The sequence below is a fragment of the Limanda limanda genome, chromosome 13 (genome assembly GCF_963576545.1).
Source record: "Limanda limanda chromosome 13, fLimLim1.1, whole genome shotgun sequence".
NCBI classification, from domain to species: Eukaryota; Metazoa; Chordata; class Actinopteri; order Pleuronectiformes; family Pleuronectidae; genus Limanda; species Limanda limanda.
Genome location: NC_083648.1, coordinates 1,646,638 through 1,672,138, shown reverse-complemented (window position 1 = coordinate 1,672,138; position 25,501 = coordinate 1,646,638). Strand labels below are relative to the sequence as shown.

The 25,501-nt window shown below is 44.0% G+C and overlaps 1 protein-coding gene across 2 annotated transcripts in view; it reads left to right on the top strand.

The window, feature by feature from the left end:
- The window catches only part of efr3a (EFR3 homolog A (S. cerevisiae)), a 71,799-nt gene that overhangs the window by 25,845 nt on the left and 20,453 nt on the right, over nt 1-25,501 (top strand). For both annotated transcript variants that reach the window (XR_009682785.1, XM_061083838.1), the window contains exons 3-10: nt 1,019-1,095; nt 1,815-1,942; nt 4,146-4,296; nt 9,678-9,799; nt 13,136-13,285; nt 18,215-18,355; nt 24,359-24,437; nt 24,557-24,692. Coding sequence is in view for 1 of the 2 variants with exons in the window: in XM_061083838.1 (XP_060939821.1) it covers nt 1,019-1,095; nt 1,815-1,942; nt 4,146-4,296; nt 9,678-9,799; nt 13,136-13,285; nt 18,215-18,355; nt 24,359-24,437; nt 24,557-24,692 (984 nt within the window). In the remaining variant the exon portion in view is untranslated. The remainder of the gene's footprint in view (nt 1-1,018; nt 1,096-1,814; nt 1,943-4,145; nt 4,297-9,677; nt 9,800-13,135; nt 13,286-18,214; nt 18,356-24,358; nt 24,438-24,556; nt 24,693-25,501) is intronic.

Below are 25,501 nucleotides of genomic sequence, written 5' to 3'. Positions count from 1 at the left end.
GTCCTCTAACCATCTCACTCGGAGCTGAATTCCATTAAAGTCGCCTCGGTCACACTAATGCAAACGCAGGTAATTGTCGAATCCATAATGAACGCTTTAAAGGTGGAGAGGTTGCCGTGGCGACGAGCCGTTAACAGGAGCCATAGTGAAGTTGATTCATCTCCAGACTCCAGACTCCCGGGGGGGGGGGGGGGGGGGGGGCGGCCGTCAAACTCTGCTGCTCGTCGGCTGAGGATTAAAACTAAAAGTCTAGAGGAGTTAAGGTGACCTCACTTTGCCCGAGAGGTCGGAACCTCAGGTGGAGGGAAAACAGGAAGTGAAGCAAGGGCTCTTGGGAAATTAAGCCCCCCCCCTCTCTAAAAGTGACTCCTTCAGGTAACGATGATGAATAGTTTGGATTCACAAGAGAAGCCTCCTCAACATGATTTAATATTTAAACTGATGGACGATCCGACAGTCGCTGATCAGTAGGAAACGTTCAGCAGATATTGCAAATATTTTGGGGATTTGTGAAGAACATAATTAAACGTTAACTGGTTGTAGATGTACATTATGTTCTTATCATTGCAGCTTGATGAGCTCTAAGTTCCAGCAGCTGTTCGTCCTGTAACTTCCTCAAGGACAAATTCATTTCACAACAAAAAACGTTACACAAATACACATCTTTTCTGTTCATTCTGTTAAATAAAAGTTTTAATTTCAGCACTTATGAGCGAACATAGACACAGATATGATAGGATACAGATCTATGGCTTATTTTTGCTTTGGTCACTTACCTGCAAGATACTGGACCCATGTGCCCACGCTGTGCTGGCAGTGTGTGTCTGTGTGTGTGTGTGTGTGTGTGTGTGTGTGAAACTGTATGTATGTGAGTGTACAGATCTTAGAGTGTTATCAGGACTACGAGTGATCTACCTGAAGAATTGAGCCCAGTTCTTTGTCTCCAGGCTTCGTGCATCGTTTATCTGTGGTAGATGTTCAAACCTTTGCTAACGGCCTTGTCTCTGTTGTGTTGCAGGAGTGTGTGGCTGCTGTGGGCCCCTGAGGCCGAGGTACAAGCGCCTGGTGGACAACATCTTCCCTGAGGACCCCAAAGTGAGTAACTGCAGGTTTCACTGAGGACATTAAAGCCAGTCTGGGCCTTTAGCAGTGATGTAACACTGTGTGTGGTTCCCTGTTGTGTTGAGATCGCACACACACACACACACTGACACCTCCTCTGCCACCAGAGAGCTTCTTCACCACAGAGCAGATAATAATTGTCCTCACGAAGGCTTCAGACTTAAATAAATCTGCAGATTAACGGTGACATGGCTTCGATAACTGAACCACAGCAAGTTATTATCGCTCGTTTGATTCCGCGACCCTTGACCCTTGACCCTTGACCCTGGTTAATTAAAACACTAAATGGGGTTCGTCCTTTTCTTCTTCCTGCGTCCTCTCAGGTGCTTCAGACAGGTGCAGAGGGAAATCGAAATGCTTGAATGGTCAAGACTCTTTCTAATTAATTTCACAAGGTCTGGACTGTTAGAGCATTTCAATTCCCCCCCCCCCGCTGAGAGCCAGAGGAGCTGAAAACACTCGGGCGACCTCTGGTCTCAGATGAACTCCCTCCTCTTCACAAACAGCAGAACGACCAGACGGCAACATATCTTCACATCTGCTGTTTCCAAATAAATCTTTCTTCATTATGTGGAAAAACCTTGAATCTGAGACCAGAGGAGCAGGAAGGTGTGAAGTCAGATGTCTGAACCAAACAGAAACAGTCATCTCGGTTCTTTTCAAAGCTGAGGATGTTCTTGTCCAACCTGCAGGACGGCCTCAGTAAGTCCGACATGGAGAAGCTGACCTTCTACGCCGTGTCGGCTCCAGAGAAACTGGACCGGATCGGATCCTACCTGGCGGAGCGGCTGAGCAGAGACGTCGTGAGACACAGATACGGGTCAGACACATTTGCTTTTCTCTCTGAGTTCTGTTATTAACTGTAATACCGGCTCACACTGGATATGAAAGCGACTGTTTCCCCTGTGTAACGTGCACAGTGAAATACACAGTGAAAATAATCTTTCACCACAATTATATATAAATATCTATCTGTGGAATATGTCACGAGCATAAAGACTTCCTGTTCCTGTTTGTCTGTTTTAGTGTGAACAGGCGAGACTCTAACTCTCAGGTGGATTCAAGTTGATTTACAACATTAAAATACATCTTTTTTTTTAGACATTTATTTATTGGTTTTATACAGTTTTATACATTTACATCAGTTCTGATTTAAACATCAATTCAAGGACAAAAAATTACAATGAAAATACTAATTTAGTTTAAACTAAATTAAAACATAATTAAATATATATATATATATATATATATAAGTAAAATAAAATACACTCACAAACATGGAACAGAGTACAGCACACATTCAAAATACATAATTTTTAATATAAAAAAAAACACAATTAAAAAGAGTAGAATATAAGTTATAAAGACTTTTAAAGGTTGAGGGAATAAAATAATACAAATGAATTATATAGAAATGTGTAAATAATCAAATAAAAAAGAGAGAACCATAGATTTTGTAAAATAGTTTAGTTTAAGGCACTTTCTCAAGTTTAAATCTGGATTTAGAAACTGCGACGGAGGCGCCTGTGATACGGGAATCGAACCTGCTACACACGTACCGCTTACACATCTAATGCAGAGAGCGTTTCTCTAACTGCTCGATGGTCTGATCAGCTCGAGCCGGACGATGACAGCTTAAGTGTTCAGACAGTTTAAAGCAGAAAGTGAATAAAGCTCTTAAAGGAAACGATGAATAATCACCGTGGTGTTCTCTGACATTTTAAAGTGTTTCATTTCCCCGAAAACCATTAAGTGCTTTCTGCTCCTGGAAACTGATGAAGACGAGAGACGAGTTTCTAAAGAGAGGAAGTGCAGTCGTTAGCTCGAAGTCAGAGAACCAACCTCTGTCTCTCGCTCCTGTCGGGTCGTGTGTGTCATTATGAAACCATAACGCAGGGGCATCAGAATCAGAATCAGAATTAGAATCAGAATCAGAAGGTATTTATTGCCAAGTAGGTTAACTCCTACCTGGAATTTGCTCTGGTTATTGGTGCACACAATGAACATAGAAACATAAAAACACAATAAATACACCACACATAAGAAAATCAATAAAAAACAATATATATTTACTCACTATTTACTTCTTATTTACTTGCTTTTTCTAATATTTATACAAAGCAACATTTATTTAGACATAAACATATCTATATAAAAATATATAAGATAAAAAATATAAAAAGTGAAGTAAAAAGTGAAATGCAAAATACAAAACACAGGGTTCGTACGGTCATGGAAAACCTGGAAAAGTCATGGAATTTTAAAATGTGTTTTTCCAGGCCTGGAAAAGTCATGGAAAAAATAATCTTCTAAAAGTTTTGGAAAAGTCATGGAAATTTGTTATATTCATATTTTCATGTCGTTCATTTTAGGGATGGGCATAATTAATAGACGATCGATTTAGACAATTTAATCGAATGCCCATCCCGAGTTCATTTACGCTGAGTTTTAAATAATTCATATGCTTTTAAAGAAATACGCTCAAAATATAGGCAGGCATACTTGGGTTTGTGTCATTTAAGGTTTACTGAATGCCTTGGAATTCTCATTGTTAGTTTGAATACTACATTTTGTCACTTTTTGTGTATACACCGAGATTTCACAAAATGTTCGGTCATGGACATTTGGTTTAAAGTTATTGAAAAGTCATGGAAAAGTCATGGAAATCCATTGGTCAAAATGTGTATGAACCCTGAAAACAGTGAACAGTGTCAGTGTCAGTGTCAGTGCATGTATTTAGGTTCTTCAGGTCACTCATGGAAGTTCTGTATGAGTCCAAAGGTTAATTCCACAGATAACATATCTATTTATTAGGTTCTGTGTTCTGGACTAGAAACACTTCTAAGTAACTTTGTAACTTTGGGCCGGAGCTCAAACAAATCGCTCCACAAGGTTCTGGTGCTGCAAATAACAAATCAGTAAAACAAACAGAAAACAATTAGATAATAAAAAAGTGCAGGTTTGAAATAAGCAAAGGGAAAATAAACCTTTTAGTGACTGAGCGTGAAATCCTTTGTGTTCAGGTACGTGGTCATCGCCATGGAGGCTCTGGACCAGCTGCTGATGGCCTGTCACTCCCAGAGCATCAAGCCCTTCGTGGAGAGCTTCCTGCACATGGTCGCCAAGCTGCTGGAGTCCAGGGAACCGGACCTGCAGGTGCTGGGAACCAACTCGGTGAGTCTCCGCCTCCGCCCGAGCTCCCAACCTGGATGGGTGGCTGCCTTTCTTCAGTTCTCACTTCCTGATGGAACGTAGCATTTCCCACTATTCCAAGTAACAAATTCACGGGAGAGAGAATGAGAACTGCATTGATGCCACGTAGGGATGGGCGTTCGAATATATGGAGGAACAAGAAGAAGAAGGAAATCATACAAAGAGAACATGAATCATCAGGTCGACGTTGGCGGTTAAATTCATAATCTAACTTTCACATTGGCAGAAGAAATTGTCCTTTAACGTATCCTGTAATTATTATAAGCTTCAATGTGCCGCCGGCAAAGTTCATCCTCGTGTCTCCTTCCAAGTCGACTGGAGATGAACCCGAAGTTCTCTCTCTCTCTGTCTCTCTCTCTCTCCCTCTCTCCCTCTCTCTCTCTCTCTCTCTCTGTCTCTCTCTCTCTCCCTCCCTCTCTCCCTCTCTCTCTCTGTCCTTTCCATTGTTGGCGTCTCCTCTAAGCAGGAAGCTGAGCTGAAGGTTTAGTTGCTGAAGCTCTTGCATTATTTATGTGTGGTATTTAGACTCTGACAGAGAAGGAGAGCGGATGCAGAGCCGGTGAAGTGTGTGTGTGTGTGTGTGTGTGTGTGTGTGTGTGGGGGGGGGGGTACAGTCGGTCTTTCAGGTTTGAGAGACGTGTTCATTCAAGTTCCTGATGGGTACAAAGCTGAGACGCCCTATTTAATATAGGCGTTTTCGTTTGTTTAACATTGTAGCTTGTATTTGTTCTGTGAGGTAATTATCCGTCTAACGAGTTTGCTTGCGTTGCCAGAGCAACAACAACAACAACAACACAGAGCTCGACAACTTGTGTTTCCAGCGATAGTTTGAAACAAGATTTCGGGATTGGCTTCACTTTGAGGAACCTGAAGTCTGCGTTCACCTTCATCAACAGTCTGTGAATCTGATTCCACTTTTCACTCAGCGTCGGAACTTGCGACGATAACAAAACCTCGTAGATTGTGTTTTCTAAGCTTCTAAAGAGATTAAAAGAAAAGGGAAACATGATTTTCTTTAATTTACACCTGCTCATCTGTGAGTTTGATGCTTCCAATGAGTCCCAGGAATCAAACGTGCTCTTTAGTTTGACCCTAAATTCCTTCTGTGGTTTTTCCCAGTGGTCGTCCAGCTTCACTCGTGTTTTCACACCTCACTGACAGTTCACAGACGGACGCTTCTCACTGAGGAGGCTTCATTAGTCCACAGTGAAGTCTTTATCTTTGTGTGAAGCTCAGACCCAAAATCAATGTGGAAATAAGGGACAAAGTTTAGTAATTCAAAGGTCAAATTAAACATCGGGTGCAAAAACACAGAACCTCACACCAATATATGTACCAATACACAGCCTGATCTAAGTATGCTTTTGAACGTGATGAATAGACATAGTGGAACAGTTTTCTCCCTCGGTGTTGATTTTCGTCTGTGGGGAAGATTTTTGAAGATCGTTAAGCACAGACGAGAAGCGAAGGGGAAACTTCCGGTCCGACGGTTAGAGGCCGGGTGGATCTCCATCATCATCACCTGAGTCTCAGGGGTCAGCAGCAGCAGTAGAACACTTTGCTGTGATAAACTGCAGACGCCAGGATCTGTGAGAGTTGCCTCCAAACTTCCACTTTCTCCCCCTGACCTCCTGATATGATGTGAGGAGCTTCTACTGCTACTTCCACCTCTCACCTGAACCATGAGGAGGATCTGATGCTGAACGAGTCTCTACAGAAAACCTGCTGCTGAGTCGTTCAGCTGTGAAACTCAAACTCTGGAGAAGCTCTGGAGACGATTCTCTGGATTGAAGTCACAGTCCCAACATATTCATCTGGGAGAAAGTTCTTTTGACTCACTCCATAATCCACTTATTTCTTTGAATCCATTTTTATACCAAATTGTCTCTTTTCTGTTTTAATGACTGAGGACGCCCAGCTTGTCTCACCTTTCATGAAACTGTTTACAGACCCAAGTTAATTGAACACGTCCTTTATTGGACGCGTCGGTTTGTCTTTTAAAAGCTGTTTCTATTCTCAGCAGTGATGGCTAACAACCAATTTAACCAACTGTGCAAATGGATTTTACTCTTTACTTCTCGTTATGTAATGAGAATTCACCGATTAGTAAAACCATTTATTTTTAAGGACACCTTTATTTTAATTGAGCCTCTTTGCTGCCCGAGGGAAACAAAACAAATTGGGCTGGAGTTCGTTTCACTCTCTCATCTTCTCGATGTTAGAAATGTTATGTGCACGAAGCCTGAGACCTCGGGTTCAACCACAATTACCCACAATCCCCCCCCAGACTTCTTCACGTAAAGCACTCACCTTCTCTGAACAGCTTTTAAAATTTGTAAATGAGGGAAATTATCTATCTTATTCCAAAACCCTGCTCATGGAATCAAAGCCTCCCATATTTCATGCTGTATTAAAATGCATTATATTGGATGAATTAATCTGCTAGTCACTGTGAGCACATCGCTCCCAAAGCAATTTGTCAGTTATTGGTTTTTAATTTAATTTTTTATTGCATTGACTAATTTAGATTAATTTTATACCTCTTTCTCTCTCATATATATATATATAAATATAGTGGTGGTCGTCATCTCCTTTTGAAAAGCAGTTTAATGTTTGACCTCCATCGGAGATCAATTTTGTAGATTTTCTCAAATGATGCATTTTAAAGTGCATAAAGTTGTTGGGGTGTGTTTATATATTATCACTTATGATTTGTGGCTAAAGATGTAAAATGAAAAGACTGAATACCAACAGATTTGTCAGTTAGCTTTTTTTAATTAGCTGTAATTTCTTCGCAGTTTTTAAACAGCTGCCTGTGTGTGATGTGTATATATATATATATATATATGGCTTCATGATCAAATTCAACACCCACAGTCGTGACAACAGTTTCCCCCTCAGCTCCTCATAAACACAAGCTGGTAATTATTATTTATGAAAGTCTAACGCCTGGACTACATCCTCTGCTGCTGAAACACATCTGGGTGGGGGGGTTAGGTGCAGAGGGAAAGGATCAGGTTGAACATCAGGGTTTTTGTCAATGGGTTCAAACCATCCAGAGTCAGTTTGCTGCCGTGGACAGTGATGAGGCGTCTCGAGAGCAGCTGAGTGCAGAGAGAGAGGAGGTCTCTCCAGAGGACACCGGGTTGAAGGGAGGAAATTACAGGCTGAGCGAGAGGAGGCAGCTCTCTAATGGTTATGATTACTGTCACCATCACTTCCTGTTCAGAGCCGAGCAGCAGGAGGACAGTGTGTGACTCTGAAGCACTGTGAGTGTCACTGTTCCTCTGGTTCCTCTGGTTCCCCTGGTTCCTCTGGTTCCTCTGGTTCCTCTGGTCCCTCTGGTTGCCCTGGTTCCTCTGGTTCCCCTGGTTCCTCTGGTTCCCCTGGTTCCTCTGGTTCCTCTGGTTCCCCTGGTTCCTCTGGTTCCTCTGGTTCCTCTGGTTCCCCTGGTTCCTCTGGTTCCCCTGGTTCCCCTGGTTCCCCTGGTTCCCCTGGTTCCTCTGGTTCCACTGGTTCCACTGGTTCCTCTGGTTCCCCTGGTTCCCCTGGTTCCTCTGGTTCCTCTGGCTCCTCTGGTTCCCCTGGTTCCTCTGGTTCCCCTGGTTCCCCTGGTTTCTCTGGTTCCCCTGGTTCCTCTGGTTCCCCTGGCTCCTCTGGTTCCTCTGGTTCCCCTGGTTCCTCTGGTTCCTCTGGTTCCCCTGGTTCCCCTGGTTCCCCTGGTTCCTCTGGTTCCTCTGGTTCCCCTAGTTCCTCTGGTTCCTCTGGTTCCTCTGGTGTCTCTGGTTCCACTGGTTCCTCTGGTTCCCCTGGTTCCCCTGGTTCCTCTGGTTCCCCTGGTTCCTCTGGTTCCTCTGGTTCCTCTGGTTCCCCTGGTTCCCCTGGTTCCTCTGGTTCCTCTGGTTCCTCTGGTTCCTCTGGTCCCTCGGGTTCCTTTGGTTCCCCTGGTTCCTCTGGTTCCTTTGGTTCCCCTTGTTCCCCTGGTTCCCCTGGTTCCTCTGGTTCCTCTGGTTCCTCTGGTTCCTCTGGCTCCTCTGGTGTCTCTGGTTCCCCTGGTTCCTCTGGTTCCCCTGGTTCATCTGGTTCCCCTGGTTCCCCTGGTTCCTTTGGTTCCACTGGTTCCACTGGTTCCTCTGGTTCCCCTAGTTCCTCTGGTTCCCCTGGTTCCCCTGGTTCCTCTGGTTCCTCTGGTTCCTCTGGTTCCCCTGGTTCCCCTGGTTCATCTGGTTCCCCTGGTTCCCCTGGTTCCTCTGGTTCCCCTGGTTTCTCTGGTTCCTCTGGTTCCCCTGGTTCCTCTGGTTCCTCTGGTTCCCCTGGTTCCTCTGGTTCCTCTGGTTCCCCTGGTTCCCCTGGTTCCTCTTGTTCCTCTGGTTCCTCTGGGTCCTCTGGTTCCCCTGGTTCCTCTGGTTCCTCTGGTTCCTCTGGTTCCCCTGGTTCCCCTGGTTCCTCTGGTTCCCCTGGTTCCTCTGGTTCCCCTGGCTCCTCTGGTTCCCCTGGTTCCTCTTGTTCCTCTGGTTCCTCTGGTTCCTCTGGTTCCCCTGGTTCCCCTGGTTCCTCTGGTTCCTCTGGTTCCTCTGGTTCCTCTGGTTCCCCTGGTTCCTCTTGTTCCTCTGGTTCCTCTGGGTCCTCTGGTTCCCCTGGTTCCCCTGGTTCCTCTGGTTCCTCTGGTTCCCCTGGTTCCCCTGGTTCCTCTGGTTCCCCTGGTTCCTCTGGTTCCCCTGGCTCCTCTGGTTCCTCTGGTTCCCCTGGTTCCCCTGGTTCCTCTGGTTCCTCTTGTTCCCCTGGCTCCTCTGGTTCCTCTGGTTCCCCTGGTTCCCCTGGTTCCCCTGGTTCCCCTGGTTCCCCTGGTTCCTCTGGTTCCTCTGGTTCCCCTGGCTCCTCTGGTTCCTCTGGTTCCTCTGGTTCCCCTGGTTCCTCTGGTGTATCTGGTTCCTTTTTTTCTAATCCGTTTTGTCTAATACTAAATGACCATTAGATAACAACGATTCTTAGAGGTGTAAAACAGATTAAACCTTTTTTAAACGAGCTCCACACACTTTGAAGGAACTGGAGAACTATGGACAGGTGCATGAAAGCGATTTAAAGGATCCAAGAACCAGATTTTCTATGGAAGGAGATTTGTAAATCAGATCCAGATCAGTAAACTTCAATCGAGCCACGCGGGTTATTTTCAAAATGTGTTAATAACAACTAATTTTAGACGCTTTAATGATGTTGTCTTGAGTCCTCCATCCTGACAGCTTCTTTGTAAAACATCAGGAAAACATCTCTGTTGTCTTCTAAGGCCTTGAAACAAATGAAGGTTAATGAATGTCTCCTCCTCCTTCCTGTCTCCTTCTTAGTTTGTGAAGTTTGCCAACATCGAGGAGGACACGCCCTCCTACCATCGCCGCTACGACTTCTTCGTGTCTCAGTTCAGCGCCATGTGCCACTCCATGCACGACGAGCCTGAGACCAGAACCAGGTGAGAAGATCTGTTTTAAATCTTATTCAAACCAAACAGCCAACAGAAATAATCCATAAAACCCAACTTTGACTTTGAATTTGGGCTTTTTTTGGACGTTAAAGGTTTATTAAGCCTGTGACACTGACTCCCTGACTTATTAAAAATATTCTCAGATCTCCCTTCAATGCAACATATTGATTACAGATGTCGTTCCAGGGTAATAATCCCAATGCAGACGGTTCCCTCTCCCTGACTGCACTGACTTTTCTTCATTTGAAAAGCACAACTAATGTTAATAACCCTAAACACCAGATTTTTTAATTCCAATCTTTATTTCACAGCTGTGTGAATCCAGCTGCTTCACCTAAAGCTGTGTAAAAACGAAAACACACTTTTACTTGCTTTAATTTTCACTTATGGAAATGCTGACGGTTGAGCATCATTTCTGGTTATGGAGATTATGATCTGCCTCCAGTCCACCTTTCAGAAACACCCTTTCTGAGCTCGAGGGGCTGTAACACAATCCCCTCGAGCGCAGGTCTCATCCCACTTAAATCCAGCGAGTACAGAATTAAATATATCTCCTGCTGATCCATATTTCATGGCCTTCCCCTCCCACTGCGACCACACGGCAGGAGAGGCTCGCTGCGTTTGAAGAGCTGGAATATGAAGAGCTGAAATATGAAGAGCTGGAATATGAAGAGCTGGAATATGAAGAGCTGGAATATGAGCATGTGAAAGACGGGACGGTGAGATGAAGTGTGGGAGAAACGCTGAGCTGAAACCATGTGAAGCTTCCAGTGATTCACAGAGAGATGGTTCAAACGTCTCGGCCTCCAAACAATAACTTCAGCTTTTCATTTTTCTATTTGTGTAAAAAATCTCCAACGCACTTATTCCAAGCTACTTAACATCAGAAGGTCAGGAAGTCGGAAAATTATAGAGAAAGCACGAAAGCTCAACGAGCAAATGATAGAGGAGGAAAAATATCCTTTTAACAGGAAGAAGTGTTACCGAACCCTTATGACAAAGAAATATGATTGAAATTTTACAGTTTAGCCATAAACTTTATTATAAATAACTATAAATGAAACAAAATATGTCGAACTGGAAATAGGAATACAAACATCTTTTACGTAGAAATATAAACCTAGATGTTCGACTTCTCTCCATCGTTTATTCTGTTAAATTCTGAAATGGCCAACCAATAAATCAGTCAGCTTCAAGTTATGATTAGTAGCAGGAGCAGTGACGGCTCATTCAATAAATAACAGCAATACTGATGATGATAATAACGTTTATTATTAATTAAAAGACTAATAATTGTAATAGTTTAGACGATTTCTCTTATTCAAGAGCAGATTCAAGGAGAATCTGATTTTCTGAAGAAGCTCTGGAGGACTCGTCTCCTCCTGAGAGCAGCTTCCCCCCCGACACACTAACAGGCCGAGCCTCCACTTCCTGTGCAGCTCTTCACCTGATCACCGGAGTGTGGAACAGATCTTCACTTCTCTGATGCCTCAGGGCGTCACTCAGCCGAGAGCTCCGACATGAAGCTGCTCCGACATGAAGCTGCAGCAGCAAAACCAAAACCAAATTATTCACATTCATTAATATCAGTGCTCGAAATATGTCAGATTTTTCTCCAAACAAGCAACACCCAGTGGCCGGAGGAATTGTGTTTTATGGTATTTCCCATCGTGAACATGAGATCAACATGAGGGACTTTCTTCAAATTTGGCAAAACGATCTAAATTTGGATAAACTGATTTAGATCTGGGAGGTCAAAGGTCAGAACCACTGTGGTCTCACAAACACAAAGGAAACAGTGGAAAGTGGAAACAACACTTTAAACAGTTTGATGACTCATCCTGCACCCGGGGCCATTTCCTCATTCAGTGTCCAATCAGAAAGCTTTTGGGAATTCTTTACTTCCTCCCTGTGATGATGAATTCCTAGTTACCATCCACGCTATTGGCTGCGGTAAACGCCAATCAAAGTTTCATAAATCCGCAGAATCAAACAGTTCTTCTGTCCAAATTAAATATTAATAATCTGTTCCTCTATTGGCGTGAGACTTCCTCATAATAACACACACACACACACACGACTGTACACCGCCTTTGTGGACCAATCAGAGCCAAGCGCGTCTTACATCACCGTTTCCTATTTCGGTCTTTAGTCTCCGCCCCCGACGCGGGCGAGTGTGTGAGCAATGATATGAAAAGCAGGCGGGTAGGGGGGGGGGTGAACTCCCCTCGGGGCCGGATCCAATAACCGCCAGAGAGATTCTATTTGGGAATTCGTCTCCACCATGGCAGCCAAACCAATAATGAAATACAGGAGAGAGAGGAAGAAGATGAAACAACAACCCGCTAACACACACACACACACACACACACACACACACACACACACACACACACACACACACACACACACACACACACACACGTGTACAGGAGACAGAACTGATGTGTGTCTACGCACAGAGACTAGAGGAGGTGTTTCCAGCCTGAAGCAGAAGGAGAAGTCTCCAGGTGTATTATTTTAATATTCTGTTGATCTGATCTGTGAGTCACAAGGTGGGCGTCGCCGTGGGAACAGGCGTCTTGTGAAGTGCGGCGCGGTGTCACAGCCTCGTCTGAGACTCACCGCCATCGAGCTATTTATAACTTCTTTACAGAGACTTTCTGTGTCTTTGAAACAATGAAGAACTGACACCTGGCTCCCAAACCCTTTCCCTTTCTCTCTTCTTAGAAATAAAACTGCAACCTGACGATTGAAAAGTCACTTTGCTCAAGTGAAACTTCGGAAATGAGATGTTTTTAATTCTCTTATTCACCGACCAGAGCTTTTCAGATTGAATCGTTGGAGCCTGACTGGGCTGCTATGGGCTCTTCACCACAACAACATATTAGATTAGATTAGATTCAACTTAATTGTCATTGCACAGTTCAAGTACTTATACAACGAAATGCAGTTTAGCATCGAACCAGAAGTGCATAAAAAGGCAGTAAAGTGCAGAGTATTGTACATATTAAAGTGAAAATGTAAATAAATACGATCTGTACAGTAAGAAATATATATGGAATATTACAGTATTAAGAGGAATTGTATGACATAAGAACGATGAATACACTATGAGCAGGATAAATATATAAATATATATAAATATGAAAACACTATAGGTGGGATAATACAGTCGTAAAATAAGTAACAGTCAGTGCAAATGTTCAAATGTTCAGTGGTTGGAGGAGGGTGTGTGAGGGCATATTTAAGAATATGGGCGATTACAAGAATAAATATTTTTCATTGTATTCATAAGTGTGTTGTTGTGTGTCCGTGGTGCAGGATCCGTGTGGCCGGGATCAAAGGTCTTCAGGGCGTGGTCAGGAAGACGGTGAACGACGAGCTGCAGGCCATCATCTGGGAGCCGCAGCACATGGACAAGCTGATCCCGTCCATGCTGTTCAACATGCAGGACAGTGACGACCTGGACAGGTGAGGGACACACAGGGAGGGGGGGAGAGCGGGTCGTCCACTGGTCACAGGGTCCGGTGGCTCGATTCCCAGCTCCTCCAGTCCTCATGATGGAGAATATAAACTCTGTCTCCTGGTGTGAGGAGCACAAGGTTGCAAAGGGGTGGAAAGTTTCCGGTAAATTTCCGGAAACTTTCCAGAAACTTTCCATGGGAAGTTTACCTCGGGAATTTTAGGAATTTTGAAAAAAAAAAATAGGCAAATGAAACGCTGAGCAATAAAAACATCATTCAAAACTCTATTTTAAAGATGTATGGAACGTTGAGTTTCAACCCTCCACTGGTCATTCTTCCATCACATGCACAGATAACTCCCAGCATGCTTCACTCTACAGCAGGGCTATTGAGGCCTGCTGTAGAGTGAAGGACTAGTCAGGTAAGTTTCCATGATATTACTGGGAAAATATATTAGCATGCTGATTGAGGATTGTTCATCTGTTCATCTAGACTATTTCCATTCATTTATCCATCAATTGTAAAATATGTTTACAGACGATTCCAAATGTTAGGCTAACTATTTATATCTCTGGCATTGCATTAGTGTTTTTTTACAAACTTTTTTCTCATCTTATTCTACAGAACAATGCCACGTGCACTCTCTCATGTGTGGAGACATTTCACCTCATCCAATGTAGAAGGAAAGGCTGTGTACATTTGCAAATACTGTGCAAAGACCTATGTTAAGAATGACACAACGATGCAGAAGCATATAGTCAAGTGCCCAAAGTTTCCTCAGGGCTCAAATCAGCCTATGACACAACAAAATGTTTATATTTATGTCTGTATATGACAAGGTAAATACAGTTAGTATAAATTACCCACAACATTTCCAGTTTATTCCCGTTAATTGCCATTAATTTCTGTTAATTCCCGTATATTCCCATGGAAAGTTTCCAACTTTGTATATTACCGGAATTTTGCAACCCTAGAGGCCTAGTCATTATAGTGTCAATAACATGAAGAGAATTTAGTTTCGGTTTGTCCTGAAGAATTAAACTCTTGTCCTCTCAGTGGAAACACATCTGAAGACAAACATACTTTATAAACCTGTTTGTTTTATTTCCAGAAACATCCGTTAGGTTTTCGATTTTTCTTGTTTTTTTCCTGCTCGTCTTTATTTTTTGACCTTCTGCTTCAGCGAGAGAAACCTTCCTCTGAACTCGAGCGCCGGGGAATTACTGCGCTCGCCTCAAACCTCATTATATTCACTCGATCCTCAAATCCAGGAGGTGAGGGAGGAAATCCTGGAGATGAGTCACACTGAGGAGTTTTCAGCGGTTTCCTCCTCCTCTGACAGGAAGCTTAACTCTCACCTCACCACACTTCATCCAAAAGAAACCACAAGGAAGGAACTAATATTTCACACATCAATCTAAGATGTATTACATTATGATCAATTCATTGTTCTTTAATAATTTTAGTCCATTAAACAACAACTTTGCATCTGGACAGACACGGATCTGCTCAAACAGATTTTAGACTCTAGAGAAGAGTTTCATGTTCTAATTATTAGGATTTAAGTCCCGTCCTCCTCGTCTGTTCATCTCCTCTCCTCTTTCTCTGCTACTTGTCTTTCCCTCACTTTTGATCTTCTCCTTCTTCATCTCCTCCTCTCCCATCCTCTCTTCATCTCCCGAATATTTTATAACCACCTCTCCTTTCTTCCTCGGTCTCGCCGCGGCGTCCTCGTGCTTCTGTCTCGTTCGGATGGTTTCCATGTGAACAAAAAGCTATTTTTGGACCCAGTTTTTTTTGAGATTTTTTTCTCCTCTTTGCTTCTCTGTTCATGAAGCCACACAAGAAAGATTAACTCCATCTCATGCAGAGGAAGAGAGGGGGTTAGGATGTGATCCGACCACAGCCGCCTCCTCCGTGTCTGGGTGACGTCGCCCGTGTTGACGCAGAGAAGCTGGAGAGGATCTGACCTTCACTCTGAAGAGCCTTCAGATCATGTGTACTAGGATTTGGTGCTATACAAATTAGTTGATGTTAGTCATTAGTGGTGGGGGAAAAAATCGATTCTGTTCAGTATCGCGATATTTTGCGCCCGCGATTATATCGATACTGTAGCACAAAGTATTGCAATATTTTAAAAAATATATAAAATATTATAAAAAATAATTCTTTATTTACAATTATATATGTAACAGCCCCTGGCTGGCAAAGCATGACGAGGAGAGTTTCAGAGTTTAAAAGATACCTAGTGTGTATGTTCTGAAAGGATGTTCTCCACTGCAGGAGATATAGTAACGACCCAGAGGAACTTTAACATCTGAGCATGTTGACCAACTCCTTTTTCTGAACAAAAATGCCAATATTCCCAAATTAATTTAACATTTTGGGTCATGACCTTGCAGCCAACTGGACTGGACTCTAGTAGAACACATTTGTTTATTTTTCTCAATTTGATTGAAGCTGTAGGTTCCTCTTATTTATATGATTATTCTCAGGTTTATGTTACTCTATTATGTCTGCTTGATGTTACTGTATTGTATTTAAATAATTGTAAGTTATGTGCTGGGAGCTCAGCGTTCATGTGAGAGGTCTCCTATTCAGAAAATAATTACAAAGGTCCTGTGTCCTGAATGTTCAAGGACAAAGTTTTTGCACTTCAGTTAATGTGTAGAAGACAATGTTGTTCACAGGATTAAATGTGACATTTGAAGTGAGTTGAGCAGTCTTATTTTCCAAATTTTTTGTAATGCCTTTGAATAATATGGGGGACATGAATGCAATACTTGCAGTATCGCAATATATCGCAGAATTGCAATACTATTGAATCGTGGCCCAAATATCGCAATACTATTGAATTGTCACATTTTTGCCAATCCCCACCCCTACTACAAATACAATTGAATTGAGTGTCACTGTCCATCCTGCACAGAGAAGAGTGAGAGAGTCTCTCTGCTTCTAGTTTAACAGACCAGTGCTGTGTCTGTTCAGAACCTGGCTGTTGTGTCTGTGGTGATCCTGGTTGAAGCTTGTCAGTCCACAGGAGCTGAAGTAAGATTCAAGATTCAAGATTCAAGATTCAAGATTTTTTATGGTCAAATGCACAGAGAAAACATGAAGCAGTCGCTGGCGATGAAATGCTTGAGTCACAGGCTCTCTTTTGGCAATCCTCAAGGAATTACAACCCAAAAAATAAAATGAAAAGATCTGCTGCTGCACAAAGGTCTGTTTATATCTGGAGTTTAATAATATGAAACTTATCTCGTGTCCAAATCGCACCAAATCCAACCCTCTGCTGAGCCCTTAACGAGTGTGAAGCTGATGAGGTTCCTCAGACATGAGTTCTATTATTATTTCATTAGATCGATAACTAAAGCTGTAATTTCTGCCAGTGAATCAGAGTCTCGGTTTAAAGTCCCATGGATCAGAATCAGGCTGAAATGATCTCTTGAGGTGAATCAAGCGCTCCCACCTGCCACAGATGATTCATCCTCTTCTGATCCGGAGCATCAAATCCACCTGGAATCATGGAAACTGAAAAACAAGCCGGTTGAAGAAATGCTTCAGCTCCGGGTGATCGGGAGGAAAGAGTTCAAACTGCAGAGTAATCATCCTGATTGTCATCTGTAATCATCACCGTGTCATCGGGCTGGTTCACACAGCGACACACAATCACACACAGCGACACACAATCACACACAGCGACACACAATCACACACAGCGACACGCAATCACAGCCGCTCTCTCTCCTCTGGTGAAGCCACTTTCCTCCGTGGCGTCGGCCTCGACCACCGGATGTTTTCACCTTAATAAGCGTTTAACTCCTCTCACCTGGTGGAGCGGCTCCTCTGCTGTAGGTTCAACTCCGACCTGCGACCCTTTGCCCCCCCCCCTCTCCCCCTCTCCCCCCTTTTGCTCTTCATGTCGATAAAAGAACATTAGATGAAAGTGCACACCAGTTCACTTTCATGTAAATATGTATTAATACGATATAGACGTGTATTTAGATATCTTTTATTAAATTTTTGTTTGAGTTCCGTGTACCATTTGCTAACATGGAGGAGGCGGGGTTTATGATCAATACTGCAGCCAGCCACCAGGGGGCGATCAAGATGCTTTGGCTTCACTTTTAGAAGCCGTCTCTTAGTGACAATGATACCTCTGCTAAAAAAAATATTCTCCCGATATTAAGTGATTCATAATGAGCATCAATACCAACAAAAGGGAAAATGTTAAGTTTAAAGAAAAATGTGTCATTCAAATTTTGTTTAGTTTCCTGCTTAAAAGTTAGTTGTTTTTTTCATGATTTGTGTAAAAGTAAATTGTTTTATTAAGAGAGAACTTACATGTTATATTAATATTTAATGGACTATTTCTTATTATCATAACAAACAGTTTGTCCAGTAATAACAAACCATTCTAGTTCTGACTCATCCATCATCCTCACTGTGATGATAAGACATTTAGAACATTTCGTACCTATTTATTTTATTTTTACAGTGTCTCCTGATGTAGACGGATCGACTCCACACACACACACACACACACACACACACACACACACACACACACACACACACACACACACACACACACACACACTCCTATCTGACTGAGGCTGGTCGATTCTCTTTCATTTGATTTCTCCCTGTTTTCAGCTGCTCTGATTGATTTCTCTTCAGCTTCAGCTCCGTCTTTAGTTCATTCTTCATCCTCTCTTCATCCTGGAGGTTCATCTTCCTCACGTCACTCTGCTCTCGCTCTCACACGCGTCTCTTTTGTGTGTGATATGAAGAATTGATCGTAGAAGCCTCTTCAGTAATTTCAATTTTTAAGCATTTTAACAGGTTGTTTCGAGTTGTAATTTCCAGATTAGCTGTCTTCAGGAAGTGCTTCCCTGTCCTTCCTCTACTGAACGCTCCTCCTCTCCTCCTGCAGGGCGGGGCACCCCGGCACGCCGTCGGGGGCGGGTCCGGACGGCGAGGAGAACCCGGCGTCGCTGGCTGAGAGCTGCTTCAGAGAGCTGCTGGGCCGGGCGGCCTACGGCAACATGAACAACGCTGTCCGACCCGTGTTAGTGTGAGTACCAAGACACACAATGTGAAACAACAACAACTGTGGTTCATCCTGGAGAAGCAGGAGCAGGCTTCAATATGAAACGTTTGTGTTGTTCTTGTCACGGTTTGTTGAGGGAGAGATGGACCCAGGATGCAGAGGTATGAACAGAAAGGGTATTTAATATAAAAAGAGTTCTTAAACAAGACAAAAACAAAACAGGAACACTAACAGGTAACCACTGGCGACAAGGTGCACGGAGAACCAGGAAAGATCAGCAGAGGAAGCTGGAAGAGACAAACCATATATGAGAACGTGTAAGAACGAGTACAACCCGACCAGGGACAAAGGGAACACAAAGAAAGAGACACAGGGGTATTAGCTACAGGTGCAACACATGAGGACTGGGCAAGACAATCACCCAGACAGGAAGTGACACAACCGAGAAGCTGGAACAACGCACAAGGAAAACGAGACTACAAAATAAAACAGGAAACAGAAAACCCAAAGAGACTGAAATTAACAAACTAAAATGACAGAACGTCACAGTTCTTTTATTAAAAGGCTAGAAAGGACAATTCATTTAGTTTCTTCCTGTGGGAGATGCAGCGGATCAGGATGTTCCAGACGTTTTCTCTCCCGTTAAATGTGATGATCACCTGCCTCTGACATCGTGTTCTCACATCCAGAACCTGAGGAACATTTCAGGAACATTTCACTAGAAGAGTGTGAACGTGGATGTTTGTGTGCGTTTAGCGACAATTTCAGGACTTCCTCTTACAAGTGCTTCATTTATTTTCTGGCACACACTTACACACACTCACACTCACACAGACACACACACACACACACACACACACACACACACACACTCTTCCAGCACACACAGGAGATTGAATGAGCTGTCGAGTGAACGCAGCTCACCGTCGCCACCCGGTGACCACGTCCGCCTCCAGGGAGTTACACCCCCCCGTCACCGCTCTTGCAGGCCACGCCGCCGCCTCGCCACTCTGCACGCTTCACATCAATTGGACAATTACGGAGCAAGCGGCGTCGGCCCGCTGGGACCCGCCCCCCCTCCCCCACCCCCGTCCCGGTGTGTCTCCGCTCGGCTGAACCTCGTCTTCGGCTCCTTCATCCTCCGCAGCTTCAGCAGGAAAAAGCTCATTTACAGGTTGAGATGAATCTTCCTCTCTCTCCAGCGTCTGAGGGGAGGAGTCACTGGCAGGTCGGCTCCGGGGCTGTGATGTCACCGGGTCACTGAGTGCGCTGGTGACAGAACGAAGCGTCATGAATCTGAATGAGGATCACTGAGCTGATTTCAGACGTGAACTCAGTAAAATGATGTCTGTACATGTTGTGTAGTTGGTGTTTGTGTAGCAGCAGCAGAAGGTTGTCGGGTCGGACTCGTTCACAACAGGAACATGTGGGAACATCCAGGTGAGGGGCGGAGCCTGTAGAGCAGCAGGGGCGGAGCCTGTAGAGCAGCAGGAAGCTCATCTACACCGGTGTCGGCCTCATCACCAGAAGATCTGGAATCTCCTCGTGTTTCCAAGTGGACGTCTTCGTCTTCTACGTGTCCGGCTCCTCTTCTTCATCCTGAGATCTTTGAGTTCTTCCAGTTTCACGTCACGTGTTAGAAACCTCATCCACACGTCCACTCGCTCACTGGGAAGCTTCCACACGTTCTCCTGCTGGTTCCTCACATGGACTCTGACATGTTACACACATTTCACCAGGAGGCTGCAGGAGAAGATCCAGACTCAGACAATCTCCCAGGTTATATAAGTTTGTGTTATTGAACTTCTCTCCCTCTGCACTTTGTGTCCCTCTGCTGTGACTCACGTTGGGTGGATTGTGGGACTGGTGTGGCTCAGACCTTCAGGCGCCGGACTATTGATTGTTCTCAGGAGCTGAAGCTTGTGTTGCCGTTCCCGTTCGATGTGAATCCAGTTTGCTGAGTCATGTGATGTAACGTCCAGCACCTTGTTTCTGACAGAAAGGAACCAACCGGATTTAAACCAATTTACCTGGACCTCAGTGGGAAAACAGACAGATTTGTCCTGACTGGGGATTTAGTTTCTAAATCTATTACTGGAGGCGCTGTTTTCTATTCCTGTGTGTTTGTTTGGTTAGATTTTGATATTGCTTCTGTGCAGCTGCAAATATATTTATAGCCAATTTGTCTCAAATTAACATGACGGTAAATGATCTCACACTTTCTGTATTTGTACAGAAAAGCCACTTAAGTGAAAATCCAAAGGCTCACATTCACTCTCTTGGTTTTAACAGATGATTCCTGAGTCCATCAGTAATAAAACCAGAATTCACTTGGACAATGATCTGATTAGAATTCGGTGGACAAAGGTCAAAGGCCAAAGGTGAAGGTCGTGGTCTTATTATGAGAAAACACGCCTCTCATTGACTTATTTTAACTTCTTGAGTACATATATCATATGAGTCTGGATGGAATTGGCAGTGTTGATTGTAGTTTAACGTTGTCATGTTCTAAATGACTGTATCACACTGCTGTGAGCCTCTTTATGCTGCTATTAAAAATTAATGACACGATATTACTGTGACTGCTCGACACCTGACTCCTCCTCACGAGGGAAGCTTGTCAGGTTGTTTCAAGCTCAACTTCTTTATTTTCTCTTTTCTTTTAAACGTCTCTTCACTGACCTAAGGTGACCTCTAGGCTCTCGTCCTAGATACAAATATATAAACAATGACTTAAACATGTCGCAACACTAACATGTGGTGCATAGAAGTCCAGCAGATAATATTCTTCCATTTTATACCATTTGTTCTCGTGCTTGTATTAAAGAATAACTCCAGGATTAATTTATCAAATTTTCCTTTATTTCCAAGTAAATGCTCCGGACAAAGTAAAAGTGTTTTTGTCACAAACAATAACAGGAAGTCTTTGACAACATTATAACAGAAATAAACCTGTTTTGTAAAAGAGTAAGATCTTATTTCTAACCAGAAACAACAAGCATATAGTTGTTTTCATTGTGTGGTGCACCGCTGCTCTGTTTGTGTTGTTGTGTTGCTACTTTCACTGAAGTAAATGGATTAAACCTCTTCCATCGCAGAAAGTCGCACAATAACACAAGTCAACAAATTGATGGAAGTAGCAGTGAACCAGCAACGAGCAGTCGTCTTCTTTCCTCTTCCTCTCCTCCGTCTGCTCCCGTCTCTCCATCCCTCTCGTCTTGTCTTTGCGAGCAGAGTTTATTAAAGTGTCTCCGTCTGTGTGAGTCTGTCGCTGTCGATCAATCTTTTCCACTGTAACACAATCAATCACCAGGGTCAGGAAACGCTAAAGAAACACAACACAACTGTAGAATCTTCTAATTAACGGAGGTCAAGAGTTCTGTTTCAACTTGTTGACTAATGAGTTGAAGATTAGTTGTTCTTGTAAAATTAAATTCAGCTTTTTTCAGTTTCAACTAAAAAGGTGAACTTGGTTTGTTTCTAGCATCTTCACTCAGAAACCCATAAATACCTTTTGAGTAAAACATAAACTTCAGTGTTGTATCATATTAACATTAATACCTGAGAAATGTCATATGCAGTGACTTTAGCAGATCTTTATTTTTTAACCTCATGAGGTGAGAGCAGCAAAACAGGGCCGAGCGTGTTCATCTGTGCCGATCACAGATGTCACTAGTACACCTGAGGATTGTGGGTAGTGTAGTTCTTTCCTTGACTTCCAAACGACAAAACACATCTGATATCATACGACTTGTAGCTTCTACAGGAGAATACGACATTGTTTCCCAGTCTCATATCGTGAGGTGAGTCGGCCCTGGAGGATCAAAATGATATAGTTGATTTAAATGTGTTGTCCAAGGTGTGAGTCTTCGGATCTGAACCTTTTCCTTTCACGTCTTTAATTTCTCTCCTGGTTAAACGCTCGTGGAGCTTCGTGTCTGTCCCTGTTCCTGAGTTTCCTCCTGCAAAGCCCCTGCAGCCAGGGGGGGGGGGGGGAGGGGAGGGGAGAGTCTTCCGTCTATTAATAGCAGGGATTGGGGTTAACGGGGGGAGGGGGGGAGGGTTTGGGGGTTTGGTTTGACGTCATTTTGGTGAATCGTTCTCAAAAAACCAGCTCCCACTCGTCCTCCTTATCACCGTCCTCTGCTTCCTCCTCTTCTCCCTGTTAATGTGTCTCTCCTTTTCTCCTCTCCTCCCTCGGACTCCATCCATCTCCTTTTCTCCTCTCCTCCCTCGGACTCCAGCCATCTCCTTTTCTCCTCTCCTCCCTCTGACTCCTTCCATCTCCTTTTCTCCTCTCCTCCCTCGGTGTCCATCCATCTCCTTCTCTCCTCTCCTCCCTCAGACTCCCATCTCCTTTTCTCCTCCCTCTGACTCCCTCCATCTCCTTTTCTCCTCTCTTCCCTCTGACTCCTTCCATCTCCTTTTCTCCTCTCCTCCCTCTGACTCCCTCCATCTCCTTTTCTCCTCTCCTCCCTCTGACTCCCTCCATCTCCTTTTCTCCTCTCCTCCCTCTGACTCCTTCCATCTCCTTTTCTCCTCTCCTCCCTCTGACTCCTTCCATCTCCTTTTCTCCTCTCCTCCCTCTGACTCCCTCCATCTCCTTTTCTCCTCTCCTCCCTCTGACTCCATCCATCTCCTTTTCTCCTCTTCTCCATCTGACTCCTTCCATCTCCTTTTCTCCTCTCCTTCCTCTGACTCCTCCCTCTGACTCCTTCCATCTCCTTTTCTCCTCTCTTCCCTCTGACTCCTTCCATCTCCTTTTCTCCTCTCCTCCCTCTGACTCCCTCCATCTCCTTTTCTCCTCTCCTCCCTCTGACTCCCTCCATCTCCTTTTCTCCTCTCCTCCCTCTGACTCCCTCCATCTCCTTTTCTCCTCTCCTCCCTCTGACTCCATCCATCTCCTTTTCTCCTCTTCTCCATCTGACTCCTTCCATCTCCTTTTCTCCTCTCCTTCCTCTGACTCCTCCCTCTGACTCCCTCCATCTCCTTTTCTCCTCTCCTCCCTCTGACTCCTTCCATCTCCTTTTCTCCTCTCTTCCCTCTGACTCCTTCCATCTCCTTTTCTCCTCTCCTCCCTCCCTCCATCTCCTTTTCTCCTCTCCTCCCTCTGACTCCATCCATCTCCTTTTCTCCTCTTCTCCATCTGACTCCTTCCATCTCCTTTTCTCCTCTCCTTCCTCTGACTCCTCCCTCTGACTCCATCCATCTCCTTTTCTCCTCTCCTTCCTCTGACTCCTTCCATCTCCTCTTCTCTTCCTCTTTCTCTGACTCCTTCCATCTCCTTTTCTCCTCTCTTCCCTCCGACTCCATCCATCTCCTTTTCTCCTCCCTCCTCTCCTCCCTCTGACTCCATCCATCTCCTCTTTCTCTTCCTCTTTCCGTGTTTGCATGGATCTCTGCAGACTGTATAAAATGGCGGCTCTTTGGTTCGTGGGTGTAAAGTTTTTCGAGAGGAGTTTTATTCATTTCCCTTCCCAGCGTTCCTCACAGGAAGTGGAGGTGGGTTTTTATCTCTGGGGAACGAAGGAGGGAACAGATGAGCTCAGCATCACGGCACCAAGAAATCAAGAACATGCCAAATATACATCCATGTTCATTTTGTAAATTATGGTCCTTTTTAAAATGAAATACACCGTAAAGCACCGTATTCTGATGGTTTAAAATACAAAACAGACCCAGGATCAGCTGCAGCTGGTTTCACGTCCTTGAACATCCTCCCGTCTCGACTCTTACGTTCTCGTCTCCTGAAGTGGAAAACGATCCGGCTGCCTCTCCAAGCAGCTGAAGGAGCTTCTGATCTCGTGAGTCACTGTGGACGAGGACATGTGATCAGGTGGTCTCACACTCTGAGCCCCTCCGACATCCAGAGAACCAGACGTGTGACTCGTTATCCTCAGAGGCAACAACACATCATTCCACAAATAGTGAAGATGATCAAATACGTGTCTGCTCACATCTGTCGACTCATGAACATACTAATGTCTCTGTGTTGTTAAAACCTGAATATTCATTGTTTTTTTTCAGTCACCTGGACAACCACCACCTGTGGGACCCTAACGAGTTTGCAGTTTCCTGCTTCAGAATCATCATGTACTCCATCCAGGTACAGTGCTCACAGAACATCTCCTTTTGTTTCACCACATCTCCTGGTTCTGATCAGTCATCACCTGGGAGCTGTTCCACCAGATTTAACCTTCACATGTGTCCCTGTGTCTCCTGCAGGCGCAGCACTCCCACCACGTCATCCAGCAGGTGCTCAACCACCTGGACAATCACAAGAAGACCACGCCCCGGGTCCGAGCCGGCATCGTGCAGGTGCTGCTGGAGACGGTGGCCATCGCCGCCAAAGGCTCCGTGGGTGAGTGACATCATCAGAGCGTGAATGACATCACTCATTAACTTCATAAAAAAAACTAAACAGGCAAAACAGACAGCATAACAATGAATCATTTATGAAGCAAAACTGAAACCAGGTCCTCGGATGTTTGGATTCGCTTCTTTTCCTGGTTTAATATCATCGTAGGTTTAAATATTGTATTTCGTTTTTTGAGAGGCTGCAAAGTAATATTTCAAAATGCAGCAGGTGGAGAAAATGTCTCACAATGTGAACAAAGCGTTAACACAAACAGCTGCAGAGGAAGATTCACATCACAGGATGAAAAAGCTTTTCTACCGAGAATGATTTGAACTGAGATCTTTTATTCACCCGGTAAAAAAACAAACCTGATGAAACTCAACGTTTAATGAAACTTTTATATCTCAGCCTCTGAAACATCAGCTTCAGTTTCCGAGAAATAAAGTTGTGCTCAGATATGGTTTTAATTGGATAATTTGCAATTGAGGAATTTCCATTTTCTTGGGTTTATTGAATAAGATTTTTATTTGTGTTTCACTGCCTTCGCCCGGGCGAACAAACGTCTTTCTCTCTGAACAGGAATGACTCAAGAGTCCAAAAGAAGTGATTTCACTTTTGAAAGTGAAAACACGACTCCTGCCAATCTGTGGCTCGGTACAGTATGACCAAGTGTTTAGATCCAAGCTGAATATTCAGTAGAGAACAGTTTGTGCAGACACACACGGACCAGGAGACACAGTGTGCTCTATTCTAATGTCAGAAATATAAAACAAGTGGAAATAAAATCAAGAAATAAATTATAAAATGTTGTT